The sequence below is a fragment of the Sinocyclocheilus anshuiensis genome, unplaced genomic scaffold (assembly GCF_001515605.1).
Source record: "Sinocyclocheilus anshuiensis isolate Anshui unplaced genomic scaffold, SAMN03320099.WGS_v1.1 scaffold543, whole genome shotgun sequence".
In the NCBI taxonomy this organism is placed as follows: domain Eukaryota; kingdom Metazoa; phylum Chordata; class Actinopteri; order Cypriniformes; family Cyprinidae; genus Sinocyclocheilus; species Sinocyclocheilus anshuiensis.
In genome coordinates this window covers 881,296-901,571 of record NW_015552590.1, presented here as the reverse complement: position 1 = coordinate 901,571, position 20,276 = coordinate 881,296, and the positions used below count along the sequence as shown (strand labels likewise).

The following is a 20,276-nucleotide window of genomic DNA, read 5'->3' as shown; positions in this document are numbered from 1 at the left end:
AATTATTATTAAGCTATATGGGGGTTATTTCATGTATGTTATATTTGCAGCAGCAGTATTTCTTACATGCTCACAGCAGCATGTTGTGGATGTATTGGCAGTAGCAAGTTGGTTAGCAGATCTATTACGCCAAGACCAAACACATAAACATTGTCATGTACATTACCATGCCAATCCCTTTGAGAGCTGTCATGATAGAAATTTAATAAAATAAAGAGATTTAATAGAACATTATTTGGAGACAGGCCTGATTTTTATGCTTATTACAGCATCATCTGTATTTAACAAACATAACTCACTTCAAGTGTCACTCAGTTGACGAATCACAGGTTGCTAGTTTGTGTGTTTATCTGTTGTTTGAGGTGTCAGTCCCACAGAGAAGCTTCTATATCCTGGATCAGGAGCAACATCGAGTCTGCTGAGCTCTCCTGAGGAGAACAACAGGACTTCCTTTAATAAACACATCAGTCAGAGAGTGCAGAGGTACTTAAAGCACAGTGTTGTGAACCAAAGTGTTATTTCTGCTGTTTGTGTTAACTGTGTCTGTGGTTTTAATTTCAGAAAGCCTCGCTTCAAATATTGCTATGAATGCGGCCGTTCAGTGGGTGTTCAGCTGTCGGCCTGTACCCGCTGTCGTGAGGTCTTCTACTGTAGCAAGACCTGCAAAACCAAAGCGTGGGACGAGCGACACAGAGACGAGTGTGTCCGTGCGCCAGGTTGGTACTAAGTCTCGACCGACTTTTAATACACCTACCCAAAGCACCTTACTTAGTGAACTTGACTTTGCTCTTGTTTTCCAGTATAAAACATACTTAGAACAAGGCGCATGTAAATTGCATAAGACAATACATTTCAAAAAGAAAAAATAAATTATTGATGTAGTCTTGCATGATTATCTGAGTGGCAGAATGTGCTAAGTAATTATGAAAATTAGGAAATAAATAAAAATGATTTACCTGTAATTAATTAAAGCCATAAAAATGAATCCTTGAAACAAGGTCAATTGCATAAGATAATTGTTTTTAGAGAATACATTTTATATATGTTCTTTAAAATGTATTTTAATATTTTTTTATTATTATTTTTATAACCTTGTGGGTAAATATTGACACTACACGTCAACATTTTAGAATAATTATCATTTTTAGAACGATTTCTGAAGGATCATGTGACACTAAAGACTGGAGTAATGATGCTGAAAATTCAACTCTGCATCAAAGGAATAAATTACATTTGAAATATATTCAAATAAAAAACAGTTGTTTTAAAATATAATATTAATTTACAATATTACTGTTTTGCTGTATTCTTGTTTAAATAAATGCAACCTCGTTGAGTGTAAGACACTTCTTTCAAAAACATTAAGAATATCGTTATTATTTCAAACTTTTGGTTGGCAGAGTGTCTCTTCATTTATCAATTTTAATAAATTGTAGAAATTTTGCTTAGTTAAAAAAGAACAAAAAACAATCCAGCCATTAAACTTTCTGCCATGAAATGTGCCTTAATTAATAAATGTAAACAAATAAATTACTTTACTTTTGCTGCATTGTATTATCTTTAAATCACACCATCAGTTTTGGCACTACTTACAAGCTAAGCCTAAATTAAAGTTGTTCAATTACAGTCGAGCTATACTTTAGGAAAAGTATTCTTAAAAAATCTGTGATCCTTCCTATTCAGTCTTTATTCCTGGAATGACACAGCTAACAAAAATATGTTCTAAGAACAGAAGCTTTGTATGCTTCTGTATATATTCTTTGTATGCTTTGTATATATGACACAGACTCTGAAAATCAGTTGTGTAGTGTGTGAGCGGAGGATTTGTTTTTAAAGCAGACAGAAGATCTTATGGGATTTAAAGTATGAAATGAGAAATGACTCCGTCCTGCAGCGGTCCGGTCCTATGAGAATATAGTGAGTCAAGATCTAGTCTCCAGTAACAACAGTGTTATTTCAGAAGTGTTTTTGAGATAAAGGCCACACTTCTAGAACAGATGAGGCCAGATCGGAGTGCTGGAGAATCGTTCAGCAGGGCATCAAGGAACCTGGCAGGACCTGATTGCTGTATATTTAGGGTGTTCACAGTGTGCTTTTCTCTGGAGGATTTGTCTAGCTAATGTTTCTACATAAAATGTAGGTCCAAACAATTCTTTATGGCCACCAAACTATACACGTATATATATATACCATATGTACATATATATATATATATATATATATACACACACACACACACATAATTGTATAAGTAAAATACCTGTCAAGGAAACATTTTTTTATTTTTCAACTTGATGTACTCAAATTAAAATGAAAACTGAAATAAAAATTAATAAAAACTATGTAGACATATTAAAAAAATAAATTTAGTAAAAAAAACAAATTAAAAAAAAAAACTAAAACTTTAACACAAATGACAATGAAAACAACAAATATTAATAAAAACTGGAATAGTATCTAAAACTACACTGATAGGTGGAAATGAGACATGTACAAAATTGCTACCATATTAATATATAATACACTACAGTTCAAAAGTTTGGGGTCAGTACGATGTTTAATGTCTTTTAAAGAAATCTCACCCAGCCTTCATTTATTTAATCAAAAATACAGTAATAATAAGAAATAACTATAAATAGTAATATTGTGAAATACATTTTGGAGTAAAAATATAAATAATCTATTTGAATACATTTTATATTTTTCATGTAATGGCAAAGCTGAATTTTCAGCATCATTACGCCAGGCTTAAGTTCACATGATCCTTCAGAAATCATTCTAACATGCCGATTCGCTGCTCAGGAAACATTTATTGTCATTATCAATGTTGAAAACAGTTGTGCTGCGTAATAGTTTTTTAGAAACTTTTCAAAATAACAGCATTTATTTAAAATGAAAGAAATCTTTTGTAACAATATGTGCAAACAAATTCATTTGTATATATAGATGTATTTGATAAATTATCAATTATTTAAAAAATTAGACCCTAAACTTTGGAACAATGCTTATGTAGACTGATATTTACTTTATCAGTTGTCAGTTTATTCGGCATCTGTTGGAAGTGTAATCTCAAAATGGTTAAATATCATTTATTACAATGATGAACTAATGCATAATGTTTTGTTGTTTTCACAGTGGACAGTGGAAAAAGCAGCAGAGATAAATGCACACCATGTTCACCTCTGTCCACCAAAGATGCTAAAGGCAAGACCTTCCACCTCAGCGTGACCCCAGAAATGCAAGAATATGACCTGAATGAAAATTACAGCTTTATTTAGAATGTTACAAAGGCCTGCTAAACTTTAGATGTGTAAAAGGTTGCGGCTTCACATTAACATTTTTAAGACTAAAAGACATGAGCAAGTTCAAGGTCCGGTAGAATGAATAGAACTTATTTAAAAACACAGACAACATCCATTTCGTTTGAACAACTGTGCATGTTTATTACATAAAACAGACCAAATGTACAAATTCATACCTCAAATAAAATGCTAGTGCTGAAATTTAACAAAATCAAATGTTCCATAACACACATCTCTGCCTCTCTCGAATGAGCGTGTGCTCAGTCTGTCGCTGTCATATGAAACACATTACGCTTGTGTTTGAGCCCTTCTCAAAGTCCATTCATTGAGTCATGCGATCGACTAAGAGTATACAATGTGCTTTTCATTTATACTGGACAACCGAGTACAAAAACGAACCTTCCTGTGACAGAGATCGTACACTACATCATGTACATTCTCAACTGCGTTTACATTCCACAACTTTTTACATTTCGCATCTGACAAAACCAGGTCCTTGTGAATTCAGCTCTAGTTGTGCATCGAAAAAAGGAACGAATATCAGAAACATGAAGATCATTTGACTCCTTTAAATGCAACATTTAGGGACTAGATGTTGATATTGTGCAAGACATTTTGTAGGAATGTTTTTTTTGTCTGATCAAAAGTTCAGAAATATCGTAACATTACGCTCGTAAATCTGAATCAGCTCCTTGGAAGTGTTTTAAAACATCATTGCCACAAATTTAATTACATTGCTCTGGAATCAAAATCGTAAAATTGTCGTTATGCCTTACAAGCTTTTACTAAAAGTGACAGTTTTTATTTTAAAAGTATATTCTGTAAATGACTGCTTCCCATTGGCTTTGGCTATAATGAAATTCCATTCAAGGCAAATCATATCATTCAAGGCTGACACATGCTTCTATTTAACTTGCCATCGGTGCTGAAAATACTCCAGAAGTGACATTACGAATATGAATTTGCACTGCTCTGAGCAATAACACAGCCATGAGTTTCCAAATGCAAGTTAAGGGTTTGCATCAGGGTGAGTGAAGCAAATACTTTGTGCATTCGTGTCCTTTGGACGTTTAATATTTTACGTTTACATTTCAAGAAAAGAGAATCTCATGTCCGGGTCATTTTTCACACTAGCATCAGAGAAAAAATATTTTGCATTACAAATAAAGCCTATTTTGGGGGGCTTAATTAATTTATTTTTTTGCATTCTAATGTGTCAGGTTAATAAGTTCTCATGGAATTTTCTATAATGTAAATTAAAAAAATTCTAATTTTAATGAAAAGCACCCTATTTGGACACAATACGAAAAAAAAAAACGGTATAAATGAAATAATAATAATCATAATAATTATTATTATTATAAAATACCTTGATGTATTCATATGTATTGTTTTGGTGGAAAATGTGCTAAATTATGACAATTATTGCACAACTGAAAATAAAAAATTAGCCTCATGATGGTGAATGTAAAAAAAACAATATTTAAAAAAATACAAATTGTAATACTTGTAATAATTGTAATTGCGTATTATAGGAATGGTTAAATGTTTTTAATGGAAAATGTTAAGAAAAGTTTCAAAATTAGTATGAAAATAAAATTAAGAAAATAATTATGAATAATGCAAAAAAAAAACAGGATATATTTTCTTTTATGCAAAATAATTGCTTTTTTCTTTTGATGTTGGTGTGAAAAAAATAAATATTTCCTAATCCTTTTTTGTGAAATTCATCCATTATTGCAGCTTGTTATCATACAAAATAATTGCAGACTAAACCAATGAATCAGAGTTAAAAAAAAAAAAAACACCACTACATAATTCCTCAGATATTCAGCAATTTCGTATTTCAATTAATGTCCATGCCATTGTTCTTACATTTTTGTAATCTAAAAGGGATCGGACTGATGTAGTGTTTTGTAATTATGTCCGTCTGTGAAATATTTAAGACAAAAAGAACAGTTGTGCAAAGACAAACTTGCGTAACTCAAGCAGTGAAATGAAACACGAGGTGACTTGGTGACTGTGTGACTTTAAGAGCAAATAACTGTGGGTAAGTCGCTTAGGTGGCTGAGAACCTCGTATTGTAAATCTAAACCAGAATTCTTCCCGTCCAGTTTATCTTTTTACATTCAAAGGTAAAAAACAAAGATGTCAATTGATGTAACAAGTCAGTGTTTAAATCTGACATATTACAAAACATAAAAATACACAGAAACAAAATTCCTTTTCCACCTATTCTCATGTCGTATTCCAGAGGAATTAAAATGTCCATTCACGCAAAAGGTTTCTTTTTTCTTTTGGCAACATTTAAGCTCACATTTTCTCAATTTTCTCTATTCTTTTTCTTTTGAAACATTCCTTGTCCTATGCCAAATTTCCTGACCCAGATCCCAAAGTTCAATTTAGCGTCTCCATTATCGTCTCAGCAGTAGAGTTGCGAGTAACAGAACCAGTAAGATGACGGAAGGCTGAATCTGGTTTACAGATCCTTTGACTCTTTTGTTTTCAGGGCCATAGGCGTAGAGTTTGGGCCTGTCCGTTTTCGGACCGAAAACCGGAGGTCTACCTCGGATGCACAGGTGGTCCGCACACATGCCACTTCCTGAGCCACTGAAATCATCACCTAGAGACACATTATGGAAAAAACATGATGATTACTTTGGTGCAAAAAAGGTCACAGAAGTAATGGTTGCTATGCAGTATCTAATTTGCATGAAATTGCAGCATAACACAGGCAAAACCTTCCAGCCCTAGAATGGTGCTAAATTTTGCATCATTGAGCTTCATTCATGTAACAGTTGTAAAACAAACTTAACTAGTGAATTGACTAAATTCAGTTGATGCTGAATGATATACACAAATTTGTTCTCGTTTCATGAAGCCAATTGTATGATCATGTCTTTTAGTTAGCTCTTTAGCATCATACTTGTATCTTGGAAATCTACATCGTTGCCATCGAGGGCGTTTTTCAGGCGGTTTGACGTGATCTTCAGCAGCATGATTTGTTGACGTATAGTCCTGTCAGGCTTGGTGATGTCGATCTCCACCTCTGGGTTATTAATCTGATTGGCTAGCCCGTCGCCCATGACCTCTGGGAGGTAACTGCAGAAAAATCAATTGTCCAGAACCATTTCAATCACGCACATTTTGTTAATAGCTCTTGTATTACATTTTTCATTGAACATTTTTTAAAAACCAGGCTTGTAATACAAACTCGCATCATGCTATGCAAAACTTGTGGTTTTTAGCACATTTCAAAGGTGCAATGTTTGGTTTTTAGCATGTTGCAAAAGAATTTGATTGTTTTTTAATGCATTGCTATGTGGTTGCTAGGGTCTAGGTCTAGGTCTAGGTGGTTGCAATGCAATGGTTTTAGCAGTTAGTATATTGCGATGGCATTCTGAGTGGTTTGCTATGTGGTTGCTAGGGTGTTTTAGCTGTATGTTGCCAAGTAATCTTTAGATTTGGCTCAAGTCCCTCCTTAAATGTCTGTAGGGTTTTTATTCGTTGTCTGTATATGGACCATAATTATAAGCAATAGTATTAAGGATGCTTGCATTAGCAAACACCACTAATCACATACCAGTATGCATTAATTACCCCCATGAGTTTGCTAGTTTGATTATACAGAGCTAATAGGTATTAATGATGACTAGAAATAAAGGTTTCTTGGCCATATTTACTTAAATCTTCTCACACAAATGAAGATAAACCTCATCCAGTGATTAATCACTTCTGATGACTCTGGGCAATGGGAGTTCAGCTCTGTGGCAGTGATACCTAAACAATCAATTTAACGACTTTGGCCACAAAAAGAGGGACGGATGCAGTTTTCAGAAGTCTGCCAGCACTGACCATGAGTAACGATCTATAAATTCATAATGTGTGTTCATCCCAAAAGTCATCCATCAAAAACCTTGCACATCTATTTAGCCTTGAAAAGTGCATAAATTGATTACATAAACATTTACCACAAATTACACGTGCTAATTAGCTGAATGGACACCTTTCATCTTAGAATAGATTTGCCCTAAAGATGTAATACCTTGCTTTGGTGATGCCATTCCAACATTTGTCACCGTTGGTTGAAGATGCCGTTTTACCACTGCACAGAGCCGAGGGGAGTTGGATCCAGTAAAACTGCATTTCCTTCAGTTTACTGGACACGTCTGTGACCTGGGAATTGCACAAACACTTCAATAACAATGTATAAAACTAATAAAAGTTGGCCAGAAGTGGACTGCCACACATGCACACACCTGCACCTCCAGTCTGGCTGCAGATTTGGGGCTGGGTTTGTATTCCAGGGCAGTAACTATACTTTCTTTCATTTTCGGCTCCTCAGATATTGAACTTGGTGTTCCTTCCTCACCACGGTCCCCACAAGCCTTGAAAACCTGAAACGCAACACAAACTTAGTTGTGTATAGTTGTATAAACGGTCCTTATGTGATCAATAAATCTTTAAACTGTTTAAACTGACACCTCACATCTGAATCCAACCCACTCGTACAAGTTTAAAATAGATGCTTAATTCAATGTCCTAACCTTGCTGGTATAGATCTCCATGTTCTCCTGCATGGTGAGAACAGCCTCTGAGATTCTCACAGGAATTGAATAGATCACCGTGTCCATACTGGGCTCTGCACCAAAACTGGAGGCCACCTGTAGCATGGTTTCTGATTGAGGAAAACAGAGTGTATGAATAAAGTGTCAAGTAAGTTTCATGTCCAGAACCGAAATATTTAGCAAAGTGACAGCACTACCCAGTGGGATGCAACAAAAACAGAAATCAAGCAACCAACAGGGTAAGAGTTTGAGTGGTATAATCTCTGCATTACCTATAAGGCTCTGCCACTCAGTGTCCAAGTCAGCCTGATTAGCCAAGCAGCCCTTCATGACATTCTTGCAGTAATTGATGCAAGGTTTGACTGATCCCAGACCTCGGCAATGAGGGCAGTACACCAGTTTCATAATGGCATGATTACACTCCAGGCTCAAAGGAACCTGTGGGAAAAGTGACCATTAGGCATTTATCCATGAGCTAACACTATTGTGAGCAAGGCAATTAACACAGCATCGCTTCAGGAGAACCGTTCCTGTAATAAAAGCACTGCAAAACCTTTTAGCGTCAGCTGAACAAGTTTGTTATCATTTTCCATGAATGTTGATGAAGCTAGTTTGATTTTCTTTATTGTCTCCAGCTAAGCATGCTATCTGCATGTGGATTCAGGTCATCTATTATATAAGAAAAACTTTGAAGTAACTTTAAAGTCTTTTGGGAAAGGCAAGTTTGGAAGGTAGAGTAATCATGCTGTATATTAACTTCAGTTTAATCATTTTACTGCGACCGTGCGTGAACCTGCTGCTTATGCTACTAATGTGAACAGCTACTAAATGCATTCATTTTTAATGCTGATCCCTCGGAATGTGCCATACAGTGGATTCAGCTTTTACATATGTCAACATAAGACCACTTAAACAAGACACGCAATATTCCAAACTGATATATTCCCAACATCAGCAAGAATTTGGGTCTGCTTTGCAGAAATCTCCCGAGAGTTTGGCACCAGGAGACTGAATCCAATTCTGTAAGAAATCCCTTAAAGAACGGAGAGGTACCATTGCGCCCTACTTTCATTTGTCAAAGCAGCAGGGAGTTCTAAGGAAGGGTAGGGTAGCCACTAAGGACTTGGACTAATTTTCCTTGTGTGGGTTTGGGGCAAACACCTTTGGGAATGCTGCTGTGTAGTCATTTGTCTTGATGTCATGGATCCAGTATTTGGGAGTTTCTGTTGATTGACTTTCTAGGCAACTAGGGCACTCGAAGGTACTGCTCCCTTTTAGTGCATCCAGACCACCTACAGAGAGTATGGCATTAAAGGATATGCATGGTTTTATTTAAGCCACATATAAAAAGTATTTGGTGTCCTTGGACTCTCTCAATTGCACAGTGTTACACCATGGAACAATGATTCATTGAAGAGTTTTTCCCATCACCGTATGACTCTAATGTCAAATACACCTGTGTCTAGGAGAATACACACTTAATTTCCAAGGCAACACCCTACCACGGAACCCAAGGATCATTATAAGGAGATCTAACGCAAGATTCTTGAAAAATACCAGTCAGGGCAAGGATATAATTCGTATAAAATACACCTTGAAGCACTGTGAGGATTGTCATTATAAAGGTGAGAAAATACGGACCAACTGCACATCTGCAAAGAATTGAAGTTTTGCCAGAACTGGTTGTCTGGACAAGAAGATGTTGGCAATGCTAAAGAGTTACAGTTCCATATAACATAGATGGGAGAAACTGTCGTGGGGCAACAATAGCACTTCAAAAGCAAGAACATTTCATAAATCTGGCTCGTAAAGAAGGTGGAAGAAGGAAGTCTTTATCACTTGGCTGGTATTTGCCTAAAAGGCATGTCAGTGACTCAATGACTTGGAAGAGAATCCCTGGTCTGATGAAACCTTAACTGAACTTTAAGACTTTGATGTGCAGCGCTATGTTTGGTGCAAAACGTAACCCAGGAGCTCTAACTGGAATACTCATTTGGAAATATCAATGTTAGTAGAATTTCTGGAGCAAAATATGCTATGATCTGCAAGAACATTGAGGATTATTGGCAGACGAGTCATATTTTAACAAGACAAAGATGTAAAAGACACTTGATGAGTCTTAAAATCAAGAAAATGAGACCTCAGTTCAGTTGAGCATCAAGGCCTCATTCCTATTTGAAGGAACTTGAGCAATTTTGCCAAGAAGACGCCAATGCTGGTATAGACTGAAAATATTGCCAAAGGTGGTTTTACCAAGTCTACACTCTAGGGGTTTTATTTATAACTTATTTAGCAGAACACTTGTTTTTAACTTTCATGCACGAATGCTACCAGTCACCCTTGAGCACCCTGGGATTAATTGCCTTGCTCAAGGGTAGTACGGTCTTGGCACGCGGCATGTTTCTTGTGGTGAACAAACCAGCTACCTTCCGTTACAAGCCCTGAGCCTTAACCACTACATCACACCCATCGTAAAAAAGAAAAATTATCCACTGTACCTGAGACACCTTCCGTACAATCTCTCCAGCCACATTAAGGCCCTGGATGAATGCCCGAGCAGCGATGAATGCCCGCACCAGCTTGGTCTTCAGTTCCCGTGGAGCGTCTCCAAAAGGATGCAGGGTTTCAGTCTGCTTGGAGGCACACTCCAGGAAGTCGTCGGAGAGCAGGGAGGCAGTCTCGGGGTCAGACGCCTTCAAAAGACGCTCCAGGAGCCTCATCCAGAACTCATCCAAGACCTCCTCGAGGTTCAGGGAGGCACCGCTGTAATATCGACGCAGGTCGGAATAAAGGTCACGAAACACTCCCGCATTGGGCTGGTACAGATCCCCCAAAGCGACCACAAAGGCCTCCTCCAACCATCGCTCAGAGCCATTTAGGAGTTCCAGGAAATATGCTGCATGGATAAAAAAGGAAGTCACTTATCACAGAGTGAAAGTAATAAAGAAATCATACAATTGCATCCACTGACTACTGTTTGCCAGTGTAGTTGCAGATTTCAGAACAACATTGAAGAACTCTGTGTTGGGGAAAGTTACTTTTAAAAGTAATGCATTACAATATTGCGATACTCCATAAAAAAGTAACTAATGATGCTTTTGAGTTACTTGAGAAAACTGGGCAGGGCTTCAACGCTTCAACACTCTTCAGCAATAAAAAAATTAAGCACAAATGTTAGTTTATCTAAAGCAATTTTTGCTTATTAGTATGGTTGAATTGAATCAACGAAATTCAGCAGCAAAGACATTGTTAATAAATGCATAAAGGATATTTGCGGTATTTAACATTTAATTATTGCAGGTTTGCATCATATTCTGAGTTTGCATTTCAGTTTTTATTCATTTTGAGGAATACTGAATACTGAATAATTAAGTAACTGGCGTTACTCAGATATTTTCTTGTAAATGAAAAAGTAATGTGTTACTTACTTGGAAAAAATAATCGGATTACCCCCAACTCTAACCCTGACTACAGAATTTTTAATGGAACTTACAAACAGTATTTCTTTTTGTGGAAAATTTGTTTACATTGCAGTTTTAATAATATTATTTTATATTTTTCATATTCCTCCACAGATAATATAAAATACAAATAATAAGTGATACCTTGTGTTTTTCCTGTTAGGGGAAGATGCAACAAATATCCTTAATTTCAATAACATATACTGTATGTTCAACATTCAGGTAACTTAGTAATTACCAATAATTAATAATTAATATATGTTCATAGAAAAAATGAAATAAACACACACACACACACACACTCACACACACACGTGTAATTGACTGAATTCTCATTCAGTGGCTTGATTAGGATCAGTAAATTGAACAACTGCATCAAAATCGCTTATCATTATTGTGCGTCACTACAGTTTATCATGCACTGCAGTAAAAGGCCATAAAAACCCACTGTAATTGCCCTGTGAGGACCACTCAGTGTGAAAGCATATGAGCTTTAGAGTTTTCCTTTTATCTAAGCTCACAATGACACAAACCAGGAGAGAGTTTGGGCTTCAAAGTGCTGCAACTCGTTAACCCTTCACATTCATTAACCCTGATGCCGTTAAATCCACAGAAGGGTAAAGGAAAAATGTTAACTAAAAGCAGAAGAAGTTTCATAAACTACCACTCTGGATAAGACAGCTGTCTGTGACAGTACAAGTACACTGTAAAACCTCTAAATCTCATTTCCTCTGTGAGTTTCCACAGTTGCTACTCTGTTCTTTTTCACCTTCACACTTTGGGTGGAAAAATGACAACTTAAACGTTTGGGTTATTCGAAACTCATCTTGCTAACATTACAGTGGAAAAACTAAACAGTTGTGTTAGCAACTGTGAGACATAATAGAGTACATCAAAACGCAACCAACTGCAAGAATTAAAGCATTTGAGTTTTGGACTCACTGTCGAAGGTCCTGTACTGGGCATTTAGCGAGGCTTGAATGGAACGTCCCGCCTCTCTAACCAGTCCTTCAAATTCCCGGCGACTCAGGTTCGACAGCGTTTCCTCCATGGCAATGGTGCAGCAGGTGTAACCTTGTGGGCAGATACGGAGATGCTCGCCTGCAGATAGAATGGAAAGATAATACGATTTAAGTAGAGTTTTTAACCTAGTTATGGCACCAAAGATGCCAATTACTCTAATAACATCATATCAAGCTCCATATAATTTTAAACTTAGACCGATGCCAGAAAAGGTGAAACATGGTGTCATACTTCCACGAAAAGCATAAATAAAGACAGATAAATCTCACACAGTGTTCTGTAAAGGTCTGTAATGTGTGAGTGACTCATACAAAATATAACAAAAACAAAAAAATGACAACATCCTTAAAAAACAACATAATATTAACTGAAAATCTGCTGTTCATCAACACATTTTTAAGTTAAAGTTATACATTGAAATTCTTACTGTTTTTATGCCTAAGTCATGCAATCTCTCTCTTTCTCTTGTTGTTAGCTGTTTTGTATTAGTAGCTTGTAGTGTAGCTAACTACTGTGTTTACTAAAGGGTAGCTGAACGACGAGTAGCTTTAGCTTGTAGCTTAACAAGCTAAGGTTTCAAAATAGCTTCCCCTGAGCGTCACTGAACACAGTGCACTGGATCAGTGAGGTCCTCAGGAGAGCAAGAGCTTCTTGGACCCGGCTGACATTTAGCAAATAACTTTCCCGGTTAAGCCTGTCTTGGGTCACGGCTTAGGGAACTAGAGCGAGAGATGCTATCGCCGCTATGCATTTTTTATGCCACCTGACTCCAGCGAGAGTGAAAAATCATAGAGAAGCACAATTTTATTCATTCACTGTGGTAAGACTGTAGCTGAGGGGCTAAAAAACTCACTTTCACCATTTTATGGTCAACCTAAGAGTCTTTCAATCAGATATCCTGTGTATCTGCGGTTTAGTACTTAGAAATGTTTTTTGTGCTAATGCGGTTTTAGCCTAGCGTGCATTTTTGTGTGCAATATTTTATTTATAGAAATAGAAGTATGGTAAAAAGACATACAGAAGCACTCAAATTATTTGCAAAAGTTTTTATTCAATACTTTTAATTACTGACAATAGATCAAAAGTTTTTAGCATTTGTGTGTTAGTTGTTATTGTCAACTTAAAGCCAAAAAATGTTTTTTGTTAATTGAAATAAAATGAAATGTAAATATTAGGTGAAAAACCAATAAAATAGGTTTAAGTTGAAATTCTAAAATTAGAAATATAAAAATAAAGCTGAATAGAAATATTTTTAAAAACTGACAAAAGTACATAATTAAAATGAAAATAAAAAATAAAATCTAATTTAAAATATTAATGAATGCTATAATACTGTATAAATTATACTGAATAATTTGTAATAAAGAATGTGTGTGCATAGATAGATAGATAGATAGATAGATAGATACACAATTTTAATAATAATAATATGATATAGCTGCAAGCAGCGATTACCGGGGTTCAAGCACTTAAAGGCCTTCTTGGCTTCTATGCTGTCAGGGGTCTCAGCCAACATGAAATATATGGCTGACACCAGAACACATCCATGATGGAGAATATGATGACACACACAGAGTAATGAAAAGTTTGAACTATATTACTTAAGACACACTCTTTTACTTAATACAGACTAAGCATGCTCTGTGCACTAAGGATGGGTTAAATGCAGAGCACTAATTCCTAGTATGGGTCACCATACTTGGCCACATGTCACATCACATCACATTATGTAGTAGATATAGATATTTGAAATAACTTACAGGTAATAAAATGCTTGCTTGAAATGTTCTGTTTATAATATTTTTCAGCTTTAAATTGAATCATAATGTGGCATAATTGTCAAAACTGATATGTCTGTATAAATGAAATGGTAAACTTTGACTAAATGTGATTTGGTAAATGTTGGTAAATGTAATAATAATGATTTTAAACTATCTGAATATCAGTACCTAAATCAAACCTGAGAAAATAACTATATAAGTGATAGAATGAGCCAATGAGTGATCCTTTGCTGTCATTTAGTGGTTGTATTTGCACTTTCAGGGAATACAGCATAGATATGTAGTGTTTTTAAACTTCATAACTACTACAGTGTCAGTTTCTGTCCAATCCCCATCAAATTTTGCATGATTGTTTAGAATAATGCATGAGTTTACATTTACGATGTTTTGAGCTTTCTTTCAGGGTTTAAAGGCATTTGGGTACACTATATAAGGACCACATTTTTAAATGACCCTGTTATAGCTGTTTATCTTTGGATAATTATTTACCTAGATTCTAGAGTCTGACCTAGAGTCCAGAGAATTGTACTGCAATGATTTTATTGATTTTTAGTTAAAAACCTAGGACTAGTTTAGAAAAGTATTTTTTTTTTTATTATCTCAAATATTTACAGAACAATTTGATTGACAGCAGTAGTCCTAGAGGAAAAGTTGTTCAGAATAAGGAGATCTATCATATGATATGAAGATCTAGTGTTTGTGTGAATATATGAACTTTTTTTTGGAATTTTGAGGTCTTTTACTATAGAAATATAGTGTTTTTGAAGCCTTTTTAACTGTTGTAGCGCCACCTATAGTCCGATCTCTATGAAACTTTGCATGCTTATTAAGAGTCATCTGACACATGTTTTGTAAATGACCCTATTATAGCCATCCAAAGGACAAAATTCAACATTTTTTTGATAATTATTGATCTAGAGAGTCCAGACAATTGTGCTGCAGTGGTTTGATCGAGATTGAGCGAAAAACCTAGGACTAGTTCGCAAAAGTAGGTTTTTAACATAATTGAGAATATTTAATGAACGATTTGATTGACAGCAATAGTTCTTGAGGCAAAGTTGCGCATTATGAGGAGATCTATCAAATGATATTCATATTGTGAGGATGTGTGAAATATTGTGCAATATACAATCATTTATACACTTGAAAAATGCAATAGCGCCCCCAGTGGCCGATCTCTTTCAGAATTCTTACAGAACTTTAGGGCCATGGGTTGAACATGCCCACTGAGTTTCATTCCGATCGGCCTCCGTTAAATTTGTCTAATAGGTGTTCAAACTTCTTTGGCAGATGGCTGCCACGTTTTTTGAGAAACGGCAATGTGCTCATAGATCCTTATGGCACATTGGACAACGACACTGCATACCAATTTTCAAGTCAATTGGACTAACGCTTGCGTAGTTATAGCTGTTTTTATGTTTTTTTCACGTCTCATTGCGCCGCCAAGTGGCAGAGCTGTGCAGTTTATTTTTTTATTTGACCAAAGGTTGAACTCATGCATATGTGTACCGATTTTGGTGAAGATATCTTCCGTTCAAGAGTTATAGCCATTTTAGTTAAATTAGCCCTTATGAACGTTTTGCCATTCCTATGCGACGGTGAGTCAAAATTTCAATTTCTTTTTTTTTGATAATCCTTGATATTCACTGTCCAGAGAATATTTCTGCAGTGGTTTGGTTCCGATCGGGCAAAAAACCTAGGACTAGTTCACAAAAGTAGGTTTTGAATTTACTTCAAAATGGTGGGAAAACCGGACCTTGTAGAGCAAATCTGACTTTCTACACTTTTTGTTTTGACCCAAGGATTCCAAAAGAGTCAACGACAAACGGTCTAGGAGTAATGAGCAGTTTTGCATTTTTGATTGCTGTAGCACCCCCCCATAGGCCGATTGGGCCGAGTCTTTGGATCTGAGTAGCGAGCCAGACTACTACCATCTGATCAAGTTTCAGCTTTCTAGGCCTTACGGTTTGGTCTGCCCGATCAGTTTTATCGCGGAATAATAATAATAAAAATCCTAACAATTACAATAGGGTTTCAGCACTACGTGCTTGATCCCCTAAAAAGTACAAATATGTACAAAAAAGTAAGTCTAAGATTATCATAGCGTGGCTCTCAGAGGCCAGGTTTCAAACATGCTCAGCTGCATTAAATCACATGCACGCATGTAATGAGCCTGTTTTAAAATGTGTAGCCTTGTACTTCAACAAGCGGCGAGATCCCAAGATCATATTCCACGTGTCGCTCTGCATATTGTGGTGTTAAAGTGCCTTCAGTGTCATTATGCATCTCGGGCCCTTCATTGAAGTCCGTGAGAAGCACGGGCATGTGGCCTGCATATCAATGCGTACTGACGAGGGACCGCGAGACACAAGACAGATGAAGCTTTTCTTCCCGCTCTGGCACACAAAGGAAGAATCTGTGCGATAATGTGCCCGCACACCCAAATATGTATATGCATACTTATATTACAGCTGGGATCTCATTTTGCACATTAACTAAAACATATGAAAAGCGACAGATAGTGAGAAAGTGATAAAATAAAAGAAAAAAACAACCAAAGCACACTGGATGGATTACTGTATCTCACAATGCAATGCAGTTCCTATGGAAGCTTGTTTCTTCCTCAGGATTAGAACAAAATTGCAACTTTCTATCTTACAGTTTGAGATATAAATTCACAAGAAAAAAAGAAAAGTCAAAATTGTGAGATAAATAATCTAAATTGTGAGAAAAAAAGGTAATTGCAAATTTGTATTCAAAATATAAACTCACAATTCTGAGAAGAAAAGTTCGAATTATACGATACAAAAACAAAAAAAACAGAATTTTGAGAAATTTTTTTGCAATTTCCATAACATATGGCACAATTGCACTTCGGGTGTCCCGAGATCGAATCCCGCCTCATGGACCTTTCCTGTTTCCATCCCCCATCTCACTTCCTGTCATATCTCTACTGTCCTGTCATGCCAAAAAACAGAATTGTAAGATGTAAACTTGGAAATCTGAGAAAAAAAACTGAATTCCACGATATAAACTAAAACAGAGTTGTGAGATGTAAACTCAGAAATCTCAGAAAAAAAATGAATTCCGAGATATAAACTAAGAATTTAGAATTTTTAACACAGTCTACTTTTTTTTAATAGTTTTTACATCTTTGATTATTGCGAACACATTCTACACAAGTATGCATACGTGAATGCAACAAATGCAATCTTGTACATAATTTATGTTGTTTCGGTGTCGTTAGCTCCAGTAATTAAGGGGGGGGGGGATATATTTTTTTTTATTTGAGATGTTTGTGCCATTAAACTGGAAAATAGTATTCAGAGCTATAAACGTATTAACAGTTAACGAACTTGAACTAACTTGCAAAAGCTTCTTCAAAGATTACTATGCTCCTAGTGCTAACGTTTGGAATGATACATTTTGAAATATAACGTTGTTAAAATCACATTGTAACTAGCAACGCATACTCAGTAGAGTTTGTTTAGGTCCTTATGACATTTTTACAAAAAATTAAATTAAACATGCTAAATTTATGATAACTTGTTAAATTAAACATGCATAATGAGGTAATGTGAGAACAAATGTAGTGTACTGCTGTTTAAAAGGTTTATCACATCATAGCGCTTACTTTTTCCACACACAATTTTCAATTAAGTATACAGTGCATACTGCTTAGTAAGCAATACGCTAGCCATTCTGAATGCAGCAAGAGAGAGACTAACAGAGATGGGTCTTCTGTGTGCATGTGCAAACTGAATCTCCCCTAATTCTAGGCAGATCAAGAGATGATGCATATCTTTATGAATGCAGGATGCTCGCCAAGGTAATATTTTGAATAAGCTAAAAATAAATCCTGATGAATTATTTCTTTTCTGTTCCGAATAAACATGGTTCAAGCTTCCTTGTGCTGCCGTGTCTTCTCCCTTGCATTCCTCTCTGATATTCGCTTACATGCTGCAAAATACATCAGGGTATCAACTTTTGAACAGATCATTACAAATAATGAAGGTCTTTTGAACAAAGCACTGGGAAAATGTACAGTGGCTACTTATTTTATTTTTTTTGCATTTCTGTCTGTGCTATTAAACCAGATGTGTTGTTATTCATGTTGCTAATAACACAGCATTAGCTGACTTGCTTAGCAAGATTTTTTCAAACTTGCTCTGTGAAAAGTAGACGATTGAAAAGAAAACTGGCAGTAAATGTTAACATTTACGCTACTTTCCATTATAGTGCTAAAACAGAAATATTGAAATATCCGGGGGGTCAAAACCTTCTTCTAGGGGGTTCCACCTCAGTTGAAGCAATTTTGAGAAGAAAAGTCCGAATTATGAGATAAAAATGTACAATTGCTTGAAGAATTCAGAATTGTTCGAAAAAAATTAAAAGTTAAACGGAAAATTCTGAGAATAAGAGTCCGAATTGTGAGATAAAAACTCACAACTGCAAGAAAAAACATCAGAATTGTGAGATAAAATGTTGCAATTTCATTTTTATTTTTTATTTCTTGGCGGAAAAAAATAGAATTGTGAGATGTAAACTCAGAAATTGGAGAAAAAAGTCTGAATTACGAAATATAAACTCAGAATCCATGCAGAAAAGTCTCAACATTTTGAGAAGAATTATATCTCAAAATTTTGTTTATATAAAAAGTCTGAATTGTGAGATAAAACCTTAGAATTGCGAATATAATTGAGATTTGTGTGATAATTTTTTTTTTATTCTGTGGTGGAAATGGGCTTTAATAATTTCCTGTGTGAGTTCAATATCAACTGCATATTTTTAGCACAATGTCTACTGTGATTTTTTACATATTTGATTATTGAAAATAATATCTATACGCACACATACGTGTATGCTGTTTCCGTGGCGTTAGCTCCAGTACTTAAGGGGGCGATAGCGTTCTTTTTATGCCTTTGCCATTCAACTGGACAATATTATTCAGAGCTATAAAAATAGCAACATATCAACAGTTCATGAACTTGAATGAACTTCCTCACTCAAAATCGTGTACCAGACAGGTGGCTCCTCTGGTGACCAGAGAGAACATCATAGTAACTGCTTTGCGACGCTTAGGCAACCATCTGAAACACCCTAGCAATCTCATAGCAACGCTTTGGCAACTGCCTACAGAACCCTAGCATCATTGCAACAGTTTTTGAATGGGTAAACACAACTTACATTTTCTTCATAAAATCTAGAAATTTAGTTCACCTTAAAGGTTTCTGCCAAACCATAGCTAATTTATGATAGATACAAAACTTTATTATTATTTACGTAGGACACATGGTACAAGAAAACAATCACAATATTTATGCAGGATTTTCAAAGACTGATGTTATGAATTACAATATGTTGACAGATTTTCTGAGGCCGCTCTGTAGACCATATTCCAACAAGAAAATCAGCGCTAATTCATTAAAAAGCACCAATGTTGACACAACGGACTAGAACACCCTCATGCTTTCTGGATTGGCTTTTGAAAATTGACTTGGACTGACTTCAGAAAGAAAATCGCGAGGCCTCGTTTTAAAAGTGCACAACCAAACAGTAAGAGGAAGTTCTTTTGAGGAATGTTCTTCAAGTTCATCTTCAAAGCCCCTGACATACCAATGTGAATAGTTCTTTTATTTTCTCATCTTCTTTTCCTGGGAGAGGATTTGAGTGAACGCCTTTGAGATGAGAGCAAAGGCTGCCTCAGGCACCGGTTTACCAGCAGCAGGTGCACGAGGATCTACAGGTGAGCCCGGCTGAGGTTTAAATCCCTGCGCTGGCCAAAAAACATGCTCATGTCCTCCGTGCCTGATTAACAGTGTGTCTCTGAGGAATGAAGCTTGCTTTCCTACCAAGCTCTTCTGCAAGACTTATAAACACCACACCCGCATTACCACACAAGTACCCATAGCACAACGTTCAGGAACAAGCTCAGCAAGCAGTAAAATAATTTATGGAAACACACTGAGAGGTTTATTTAAGGTGCGGCAGAAGTGGAGCACAAGTGCTGACATACTGACTTGTATACAAATGACTCTTATTTGCTATAACTTTCCTTAAAGGGGTCATATGATGCGATTTCATTTCTTCCTTTCTCTTTGAAGTGTTACAAGCTCTTGGTGCCTAAAGATGACTTTGTAA

The 20,276-nt window shown here is 36.0% G+C and overlaps 2 protein-coding genes across 4 annotated transcripts in view; one reads left to right on the top strand and one right to left on the bottom strand.

The window, feature by feature from the left end:
- Positions 1-4,594, top strand: part of ankmy1 (ankyrin repeat and MYND domain containing 1) — a 17,733-nt gene extending 13,139 nt beyond the window's left edge. The window contains exons 14-16 of the mRNA XM_016456407.1: positions 363-483; positions 562-716; positions 3,136-4,594. Of these exons, the coding sequence (XP_016311893.1) occupies positions 363-483; positions 562-716; positions 3,136-3,278 (419 nt within the window). The 3' untranslated portion in view covers positions 3,279-4,594. The remainder of the gene's footprint in view (positions 1-362; positions 484-561; positions 717-3,135) is intronic.
- A 422-nt stretch (positions 4,595-5,016) lies between these two features.
- Positions 5,017-20,276, bottom strand: part of LOC107665524 (glypican-1-like) — a 36,338-nt gene continuing 21,078 nt past the window's right edge. For 2 of the 3 annotated variants that reach the window (XM_016456434.1, XM_016456433.1), the window contains exons 2-9: positions 12,274-12,432; positions 10,369-10,766; positions 8,143-8,308; positions 7,850-7,980; positions 7,562-7,699; positions 7,348-7,478; positions 6,229-6,404; positions 5,017-5,925 (exon numbers count right to left, since the gene is read on the bottom strand). In XM_016456434.1, coding sequence (XP_016311920.1) covers positions 5,717-5,925; positions 6,229-6,404; positions 7,348-7,478; positions 7,562-7,699; positions 7,850-7,980; positions 8,143-8,308; positions 10,369-10,766; positions 12,274-12,432 — 1,508 coding nt within the window. In that variant the 3' untranslated portion in view covers positions 5,017-5,716. Of the gene's footprint in view, positions 5,926-6,228; positions 6,405-7,347; positions 7,479-7,561; positions 7,700-7,849; positions 7,981-8,142; positions 8,309-10,368; positions 10,767-12,273; positions 12,433-13,809; positions 13,988-20,276 lie in introns of those variants that run through there. The other variant, XM_016456435.1, reaches the window with a different exon arrangement.